This window comes from Piliocolobus tephrosceles, unplaced genomic scaffold (assembly GCF_002776525.5).
Source record: "Piliocolobus tephrosceles isolate RC106 unplaced genomic scaffold, ASM277652v3 unscaffolded_25827, whole genome shotgun sequence".
Classification (NCBI taxonomy): domain Eukaryota; kingdom Metazoa; phylum Chordata; class Mammalia; order Primates; family Cercopithecidae; genus Piliocolobus; species Piliocolobus tephrosceles.
Genome location: NW_022308562.1, coordinates 3,339 through 13,537, shown reverse-complemented (window position 1 = coordinate 13,537; position 10,199 = coordinate 3,339). Strand labels below are relative to the sequence as shown.

Genomic DNA, 10,199 nt, shown 5'->3' with positions numbered 1-10,199 from the left:
GAGCGAGGTGGCGGGCGCCTGTAGTCTCAGCTACTCGGGAGGCTGAGGCAGGAGAATGGCGTAAACCCGGGAGGCGGAACTTGCAGTGAGCTGAGATCCAGCCACTGCACTCCAGTCCGGGCGGGCGACAGAGCAAGACTCCACCTCAAAAAAAAAAAAAAAAGAAAATGAATAAGGATAGTATGTTTATCCAACAGAATACTATGTAGCAGTGAAAATGGCTTTTTTTTTTTTTGAGACAGTCTCATTCTGCCCTTCAGGCTAGAGTGCAGTGGCTTGATCTCATGATCTCGGCTCACTGCAACCTCCACACCTCCACCTCCTGGGTTCAAGAGATTCTCCTGCCTCAGTCTCCCAAGTAGCTGGGATTACTGGTGTGCCTCCATGCTCAGCTAATTTTTCTTTTTTTTTTGAGACGGATTTTTGCTCTTGTTGCCCAGGCTGGAGTGCAATGGCGCTATCTCGGTTCACCACAACCCCCGCCTCCCAGTTTCAAGCAATTATCCTGCCTCAGCCTCCTGAGTAGCTGAGATTACAGGCCTGCGCCACCACACCCAGCTAATTTTGTATTTTTAGTAGAGACGGGGTTTCTTCATGTTGGTCAGGCTCCCCTCAAACTCCCGACCTCAGGTGATCCGCCCTCCTCAACCTCCCAAAGTGCTGGGATTACAGGTGTGAACCACCGCGCCTGGGCTTAATTTTTGTATTGTTAGTAGAGACGAGGTTTCACCATGTTGGTGAGACTGGTCTCGAACTCCCAACCTCAAGTGATCCGCTTGCCTCCGCCTCCCAAAGGGCTGGGATTACAGGCGTGGGCCACTGCATTGTTTCTTTCTTGTGATGGTCTTGTTCTGTCCCCCAGGCTGGAGTTAAGTGGCCCTTCATGGCTTACTGCAGCCTCGACTTCCCTGGCTCAAGGGACCCTTTCACCCCAGCCTTCTGAATAGCTGGGACTGCAGGCTGGTGCCACCACACCCGGCTAATTTTTGTATTTTTTGTAGCAACAGGGGTCTCATTATGTGGCCCAGGCTGGTCTAGAACTCCTGGGCTAAAGCATCCTTCCAACTCCGCCTCCCAAAGTGCTGGGATTACAGGCGTGAGCCACCGAGCCTGGCTGAACATATGGTGAATCTGAAGCCTAATATTGAGGGAAAAATGAATTCTGGGGAGGAACAAAAACTATGTCATGTAGGCTAAGCTAAGACTGTCCCATGATCCTAAGCCCTGGTTCTGGCCTGGTAAATATGGAATAAAAGCAACACCTGCAGGGGTTGAGAGAGGCCAACTTGAGAGATTTCCTTTGGATGCAGGGAGGGGGAAGGGATGGGGAGAGTGAGGAGCTTCACCACATGCGTTTCTGCGGTTTTGTTTGGTTTGTTAATAAGCAATGCGGGTGTAATGTTCAGACTGAACGGAGCTGGCTAGTGGGCGCACGATGTTTGTGATTTCCCATTCTCTGCTGTGGGCTTCGAATATCTGTTTTAAAAAATCGGGGCCGTGCCAGGGGCTGGGGGCGGGGCCTCCCACGGGGAGGGGCTCCGAGCCCTCCCTTGCAGTCCTAAGCCCGCCCCGGCTGTCCCCGGCACGCCCCGGCGCCCGGGAAGCTGTGTGGCGCTGCGGGCCGCGCGAGAGGGACGGCAGGGGGCGGGCGCGGCGCGGCTGCTGACTCACCAGCTATAAATAGCCCGGGATATATGAGCCGCGCCGCCCAGCGACGCCCTCAGTCCCCGCGGCCGCGGGCTACGGGCGCGCCGCTGGTCTCCGCGGCAGCCTAGTTCCCGGCCCTGGCCCTGGCCCTGGCTCGGGCTCCGACTATGCCAGCCGCGGCGCGGAGTCCCTGGGCGGCTCTGCGGGCGCGCGATCCCCCCCACCCACTCACCCCCCACCTGCCTGTCCGCGGAGCGACCCAGCCGCGCGGGGCAGCAGCTGCAGCACATCTGGCGGGGGCCGCCTGCCGCCCCCTCCTCCGGCGGGAAGTCCCACCTGCCGTCTACCCCACCCCCAGCACTCACCCGCCGCTCGTACTGCGCGTTGAGGTCGTCCGCCATCCGCCGCAGCTGGGCCCCGATCTCCCGGGCCCACTGTTCCTCCTCCCCGCGGACTCCCGGGGCCGCCTGGGTGGGACCGCCCGCCAGGGCCCCCGGGGCGCTGGGCACGGGCGACTCCAGGTGCTGCTCCGCCAGCGAGAGCGAGGGCTGAGGACCTTGGAGAGGCAGAGCGGCGCGGTTAGCACCCACTACCCCTCCAGGCCTTGAAGGGTATGGGCCCGCTTCCCTCTTTCCCAGCTACTGCTCCCCGACTCATTTCTAGTGATCCCTTCGCCCCGTCTTAGAGTCTATTTCTCAGCTTTTCCTCCCCAGACACCAGAAAGCAAAAAGGACCTGGGGACGCCGCTCTGGGGTCACCTGTCTGGCCAGCTACGTCCCCACGGCCCTTGTCAGTGTGGAAGGTAGACGGCCAGACGGGTGACCCCGGGGGGGGGGGGGTCAGGCTTAACGACCTCTATTTCCAAACGGGGCCACATCTTGCCTGTTCCATGTGACAGGCAGGGAAACTGAGGCCCGCCCGTAGGGAGTATCCCAAGGTCACACAGGGATACAGCGACTGAACCCCACCCAGATCACAAGCCTCAGGTCTCCTGCCCTCTCGTGTCCAACCACAGGGAAGCCACGCCTCCGGATGTGGCAGAGGCCTAGAGACCAGAAGGCCAGAGACTGTGGCAGCTTCAGAGCGCGGGCCTGGGGGCTGGGACGCGGGAGATGCCTTCCTGCCCCACCCCCTTCTGAGCGCCCTAGGAGGCTCCTGCCCTCCCGTCCCACCAGATCCTGGTCTGAGGGTTCCTTAAGGCCTACAACCAGGGCCTCAGTTTCCACATCTATGACCTTGGCCTTGAAATCGGTGTCCCCTTCCAGGGCTTCCAGGAACTGAGCTAGGGAAGTTTTCTCTTTCCTTGCTCCCCTTGGGCTGCCGGGACAGGATGGGGGATGGGAAACCAGGACTCACTTTCCCGGGCTACAGCGCCTGCCGGCAGGGATAGGGGCTCCCCGGGCACCACAGGGTTAACAGCCCATCAGGCAGGGGACCTTTAACCCTTCCCTCCCCAAGACTCCCCCCCTCCCGAGGGGACTTTCCCAACACAATGGCCCCTCCCCCTCTCCTTCCTCCGCCGGGACTGCGGAGAGGGCCAACCCTGGCCAAAGAGATGCAAATAAAGGCAAAAGGCCCCTCGACCCCTCCCCAGAGCCCAGAGTTGACAGTCCTCCCGCTCGGCCCACACTCCCTGCAACAAGAATCCTCCAGGGGGTCTAGGGGACCTAGACTGGGGGACGGCAGCTCGGATGCAGCTGTTGCCCCAGGCCCGGAAGAGACAGTGGGCTGCAATTCGGGGACTGCAGTCAGATTCCAGGAGGGACTTCCCACTTGACCTCCCCCTCCACCCCCAGCCTCCGTCTTCCTGCTTCTTTCAACACAAAGACCACATTGGCCACACCCTCCCAGTGGCCCGGCCGGGCTCGCCACTTCCCCCCCACCCCGTCCTCTCCCACTTCTCCAGTTCCTCCGAGTCTCCGGTCCTCTCTCTTCCCGACTCCTATCACCCCGGGGGCGGGGCGGGCACTCACCGTCCGGGCGTGGGCCTCGGGGCCGGCTGCGGGGACCCCCAGGCCAGCGGGGGCCCCCCAGGGCGGCGGTGACGGCGGGTGGGGCGGTGGGGGCGCAGAGGTAGGCAGCGGGCAGCAGGGCGGGGGCAGCGGGGGCGGCAGCCAGGCCGGGCTCGCAGAGGCCGCAGGACACTGCCGAGGGCACCAGGCGGCCGAGCGGGAAGGGGCGCGGGCCGTCGCGGGCCAGGCCCTCTACGGGCTCCGGGGAGCTGCCCTCCTGGCGTGCGCGGGCCATGGCGCTCCCTGGGGCCTGCGGGACACGGGAGGAGGAGCAGGTCAGCAAGGAAGTACCAGGACCCACTGTACCTCCAGTCTACCCGGGGTCAGGACCCAGATGGAGAAGAGTGGAGGTGTGTGTGCATGCGGAGGGGGTGATGGCCCCACAGAGACACGCCCAACCAGGGGATGACACCACGGGGTCCTGGCTGTTCTGGAGAGCCTCCCGGTGCATAAGGTGATGGGCACACAGGAGGGACAGGGAGCACAGGATGGCTCTCACAGCAAAGACAGGGCTCACACAGGACGGATGGAGGGGTCTAGCAGGTGTGTGTATGAGGGCTGTGACAGTCCCACAACACAGACTCACTCCACTGGGGACTCACAGCATGGGCTGGTGGGGACAACTTTCCCAACACAGCGACGGGCACACAGGGAGGGCAGCGGGGCACAGGGAGGCCCCCACAGCACACACACAAGGACTCACACGGGACTGGCCAGCCTGACCACCCACCCCACCTCCCACTTGCACACAAACACTGAGATGGCCCCAGTCTCAGACATCACTACTCAGTACACACAACACACACACACACATACACCCTGACCAAAGCAGGAGCATCCAGACAGATCATCACAAGCACTCGACATACTGCGCACACTGGCTGGCACAACCCATCCCCACACACACATCCAAACTGTCAAAGTCTCACACACTGACCCACTGTTGATATGCCCAGGGGCACATGCAAACACAATGCAGCCATTGCAAACACAAACACACACACACACAAGCTAGGCACTGCCTCAGTTCCCAAACATGCCCCTCTCCACACACACACACACACATTCACTCCAGAGATAAGACCGGCACACCTCTGGGCTCACATATCAACACAAAACAGACACCCACGGACACACATACATCAACACCCCCAAAACACACCCACATGTCACCAACTCTCAGGACACACGTAAATCAGGCACACACAGATGCATGCCATCAGACCTCAACACACCACCAGACACACGGACTACGACCAGCAGACACCAACCCACCGTCCTCATGCAGCCCTCAAACACCATCACCAACTGTCAGCAACACACACACACATACACACACCCTACAGCTAACTCTAATCCCACACAGCCCAGCAGCACACACACCTAGCGCACCCACAGAAAACACTGGTCTCACGTGACTGACATAAACACTACACACACGCAGCCCACATGACACACATGAGCCAGCCGATCACAGTGACAAGCCCCTCAGACCCAACACACACACGCATACACTACACACACACACACACACACACACAGAGGCTCAGACACAACCCCATCCAGAGGCTGCGAGCAACACCCACCGTCTAAACTGTATAGACCCCACAGATCCTGGGCCCTCAAATCCCAGACGCTGATGCCAGACACACAAGCCAAACCCAGACTGAAACAACCCCCCACCACACACACACACACACACACCTGAGAACTCACACAGACACCTGGACAGAAAACAAGACATTTGCATTTAGCAGGTGCAGCATCACAAACGCTGGGCAAAGACCTACATGCCCCGGAGATACAGAGAGATGGCCTCAGCCAAGACAGAAACACACAGGCAAGACACAAGCACACACACCGCACGCTCGGGCAAGACACACACATAAACACACAAACAGCTCACTCCAGCAACACACACACACACACACACTAGAACCTCCACACCCCAGCACACGCAGGCAACAGACCCCCAGTATCACCCCAAAACAGCACACACAGACAACTCTCACCGAGAACACACGCAGGTCCACCCACCCCACAGGCAGGGCACCCACAGACAGAACCCCACACAAACAGGCGCGGGGACTCACGCAGACACCCCGACGGGTCAGAAACCCCAACATTCCCACGGATCGACACCAGCACTCGCTGCAGAACCCAGCACAAACTCAGAGCCAGACACGCGCACACACCCAGGCGAGACACCTGCAGATCCACAACCCCGCACACGCGCGCTCCCACGGCGGTCCCAGACGCCCCCCTCCGCTGTCACAGCCCCCCCCACCGCCGCCACGTGCGCCCGCCCCGCCCGCCAGGCGAGCGCGGGGCCAATAACCGGCTGTTGCTGGGGCGCAGCCCCCGCCCGCAGGAGCCGCAGACTCCACGGCCCGCGAGCCGCCCCCTGTCGCCGCCCCCAACGGGCGCGCGCCCTGGGGTTGGCCGCCCCTCCGGGCCGCCCCCCCGCCCCTCCCGGACTTTGGGGGCAGGGGCACCCCGGGGTCGACCCTCTTCCCCGGGGCCACACTGGCCGCCAGGGGGCGCTGCCGAGCCCGCACCCCATTGTTTGTAAACAAACCCGCCAGACCGCCGAGGCACCTGTGCGCCCAGACCGGCGCCCCAACGCCAAGCCACCTCTCACCCGGCGACCCCGGCCCAGGGTCCCTCGCAGGGTTTGGAGGGAGGCGCAGTGTGGGGAGGCAGGGCGCCAACACTGCTCTTCGCCTGCACTCCCGTCACCTCCTCCAGGGAGTCCACCCGGCCTGGCCGATCGCCGCCGGCGAGGAGTCGGGGCGCGCACACTCACCCCGGGGGCATGAACACGCCGGAGGGGGCGGCAGTGGGGGGCGGGCGGCTTCCTTCAGGAGGGCGCGCCCGCCAAGCGCCGCTCTCCGCGGCGGCTGTTGCTGGGGCTGTCGCTGCTGCTGCCGCTCTAACTGCAGTGGTGGCTGCTGTGGCTGTGGCTGCTGCCGCTCCCCGGGCCGCAGGCGCGTCCGCGTAGTGGCCGCCGCTGCTAGGATCGCTGGTGCCGCCGCCACCGCCAGGCGCCCGCTCGCATGTGGTTCGCGCCGCGTCTCAGGCCGCCCGGCGGATCCCGGGCCCGCTCCAAAGCCGCCCCGCCCCGCCCCGCCCCGCCCCCGCCCGGCGGGTCCCACGCCCCGCCCCCGCGTGACGCTACGGCCCCGCCCGCTCGCCGCGGACAAGTCGGGACTTGCAGGCGCGCGCCGCGCCCCCCCTACCTCCGCGCCGGGGGTTTCCCTGCAGCCGGGGACGGGGCAGGGCCTGGCCCAAGGCTAGAAGGACCCAGGCGCTGTGCGGCGGGGTGCAGGGAAATCGCCCAGACACCGGGACAGTCGGACACACACACTGACTGGGACCCACAGATCCACACCCCCAGGGATGCGTACACAGACCGACCGACGGGGGTTCCAGGGTCCACCAAGTCACGTGCAGGCAGAGCCCAGAGGATGTACTCATGGACACAAGGCCACAGTCTCACAAATCCACACCATGGACAGGGGCACGAACACACACACTCACATACTGATGGGGCTAACACACACCCAGACGCAAATGCACAGACTCACTAACAGGGTCCCCCGGACAGGCAGACGGACACAATGGCAGGGCCACACACAGTTGCACAAACACCCACACTGATGATCACACCTGGGCCCACAAACTGTGTTCACAAACAACCCTACCGAGCAGGCATCCACACCACATACACGGTGGTGCAACCGCACACAGGCGGAATGCTTATCTGGAAACACAAACTTGCTGATAGGCACAGGGGACACACACACACCCAGACACACAGAGACACCTGTTACAGGGATACCTGGACACACAGCCAAATCCAAATCACACTCCAACAGGGACATACACAAATGCATTCACGCAATTTCACAGCTACACATTAAAACTATCAGAAACTGACATTTGCCCCCCCACTGTGGCTCACATTTGTAATCCCAGTACTTTGGGAGGCCAAGGTGCACGGATCGCCTGAGGTCAGGGATTCGAGACCAGCCTGACCAACATGGTGAAACCCGTCTCTACTAAAAATACAAAATTAGCCGGGTGTGGTGACGCATGCCTGTAATCCCAGCCACTTGGGAGGCTGAGGCAGGAGAATTGCTTGAACCCGGGAGGCGGAGGCTGCAGTGAGCCGAGATCCTGTCATTGCACTCCAGCCTGGGCAACAAGAGCAAACTCCGTCTAAAAAAAAAAAAGAAAAAGAAAAAAGAAAAAAGGAAAGAAACTGACATTCAGAGAAACAGACCAAATCAGACATAGACATAGGAGAAACTGACCACCGACACATGTCATGAAGTCACACCTGTGACAGCTTCTTGCTAACTGGTCCACTGACCGCACACACACCGGAGCATGCACACCTGGCCACACTCACCACAAATGTGGCAGGGGACCCACGTCGCAGAAGCAGCCGTGGGCACCTGGCATGGACATGCCCGGGCAGACCTCAGGCCAAATTTTATCCTGTCTCATAGCTTTCTATTCCCTTTCCTTTTTCAGTTTCTTATTGTTACTTCCTGCCCTGCTCTGGTTCAGGGAGTTTTGTCCTTCCTTCTTCCAAAGCTGTGGACTCCTGTCTCCTCCTCTCCACTTTCCATCCTTACCGGGTCTCACCCAATCACAATCGCCTCATCAGAGTGAGTCACCTTCCAGTGCCTAGCATGGGGCTGGCTGAGAAAAGATGTCAGACTTCTCAAACTTGACTGCCTCCAAGTACACACTCTTAGCTTCCCCAAGAGAAGCAGGTAATCTGTATCTCACTTGAAATTTCCCCATTTGAAACATTGGGAACGCCTCAGCTTTCCTCTCTCTTTCGCTTTCCCTGATTATTCATTCTCCCTTCCTTCTTCCTGGTGTTTTCCAAACTGTGGTTCATGAGTAAACCATGGATTATGACATATGACATCACTTACATGGATCTTACTTTTTTTTTTTTTTTTTTTGGGAAAGAGTTTTTCCTTTTTGCCCCGGGTGGGGGGCGGGGGCAAGGACTCAGCTCACTGCCACCTCCGCCTCCTGGGTTCAAGCAATTCTCCTGCCTCAGCCTCCTGAGTAGCTGGGACTACAGGTGTGTGCCACTACACCCAGCTAATTTTTGTATTATTGGTAGAGACGCGGTTTCACCATATTGGCCAGGCTGGTTTTGAACTCCTGACCTCAGGATCTGCCCGTCTTGACCTCCCAAAGTGCTGGGATTACAGGCATGAGCCTCTGCACTCAGCCTTTCTTTTTTTTTTCTTTTTTTTTTTTGGATAAAAGATTCACTCTGTGGCCCAGACTGGAGTGTAGTGGCACAATAGGTAGTCTTGTGGTACAATAGCCTTGCAGCTTCAAACTCCTGGGCTACAGAGATCTTCCTGCCTCAGCCTCCTAAGTAATTTTTATTTTTATTTTTATTAAAAATTTTAAATTTTAAATTAAAAAATTTAGATTTTTTAATGCCCAGCTATTTTTTTTTTTTTTTTTTTTTATAGAGAGGGGGGGTCTCACTATGTTGCCCAGGCTGGTCTTGACCTTATGGGCTCAAGCAAACCTCCTGCCTCAGCCTCCCTCAGTGCTGGGATTACAGGTGTGAACCACCATGCCTGGCTGATCTTAATGCATTTTACTCAGTAAGATGCATTCACATCTCAACTAACTTGTGCTTTATTGAGATGTATTTAAACACAAGAACATTCACTCTTTTTAGGTGTATGGTTTGTAAGTGGCGACAAAAGTACACAATTTTGTATTACCACAACTTCTACCTGCAATTTTACTGGCCCTAGACAAGAGGTTTTGTTAGTGGTGTTTTAATTGAGATAGAATCTGGCTGTGTTACCCAGGCTGGTTTCAAGCTTCCGGGCTCAAGCGATCCTCCCACCTCAGCCTCCCTAGTAGCTGAGATTATAGGCATACATGTCTGCTTTGACCAGAGTTTTTAAAAAACTACACTACAGGCCGGGCATGGTGGCTCACACCTCACTCCTAGTACTTTGGGAGGCCAGGGGGCGTGGATCATCTGAGGTCAGGAGTTCGAGACTAGCCTGGTCATCATGGTAAAGCCCCATCTCTACTAAAAATACAGAAGTTAGGCCGGGTGCTGTGGCTCAAGCCTGTAATCTCAGCACTTTGGGAGGCCGATACGGGCGGATCACAAGGTCAGGAGATCAAGACCATCCTGGCTAACATGGTGAAACCCCGTCTCTATGCCGGGCGCGGTGGCTCAAGCCTGTAATCCCAGCACTTTGGGAGGCTGAGACGGGCGGATCACGAGGTCAGGAGATCGAGACCATCCTGGCTAACACGGTGAAACCCCATCTCTACTAAAAAAAGTACAAAAAATTAGCCGGGCGAGGTGGCGGGCGCCTGTAGTCCCAGCTACTTGGGAGGCTGAGGCAGGAGAATGGCGTAAACCCGGGAGGCGGAGCTTGCAGTGAGCTGAGATCCGGCCACAGCACTCCAGCCTGGGCAGCAGATCGAGACTCCGTCTCAAAAAAAAAAAAAAAAAAAAAAAAAAAA

At 58.7% G+C, this 10,199-nt stretch overlaps 1 protein-coding gene across 3 annotated transcripts; it reads right to left on the bottom strand.

Annotated features, from left to right (window-relative positions):
* Positions 1-1,010: 1,010 nt before the first annotated feature.
* LOC111520160 (bcl-2-binding component 3, isoforms 1/2) lies at positions 1,011-8,329 on the bottom strand. 3 transcript variants are annotated; one of them, XM_023182711.2, is made up of 3 exons: positions 8,074-8,329; positions 3,621-3,909; positions 1,011-2,203 (listed from the first exon to the last, which is right to left on the bottom strand). In XM_023182711.2, the coding sequence occupies exons 2-3, from the start codon at positions 3,892-3,894 to the stop codon at positions 1,668-1,670; spliced, it is 810 nt and encodes a 269-aa protein (XP_023038479.1). In that variant the 5' UTR covers positions 3,895-3,909; positions 8,074-8,329; the 3' UTR covers positions 1,011-1,667. The 3 variants fall into 3 exon arrangements, with proteins under 3 accessions (XP_023038479.1, XP_023038478.1, XP_023038480.1); XM_023182710.2 differs by lacking the exon at positions 8,074-8,329 and adding an exon at positions 6,466-6,774; XM_023182712.2 differs by lacking the exon at positions 8,074-8,329 and adding an exon at positions 5,855-6,383.
* Positions 8,330-10,199: the final 1,870 nt, after the last annotated feature.

Bases quoted from the DNA above. Each gene is read 5' to 3' on its own strand.
- LOC111520160 (XM_023182711.2), bottom strand. From the start codon at position 3,894: ATGGCCCGCGCACGCCAGGAGGGCAGCTCCCCGGAGCCCGTAGAGGGC. The intron at 2,204-3,620 runs GTGAGTGCCCGC...TGCCTCTCCAAG, and splicing joins CCGAGGCCCACGCCCGGACG to GTCCTCAGCCCTCGCTCTCG.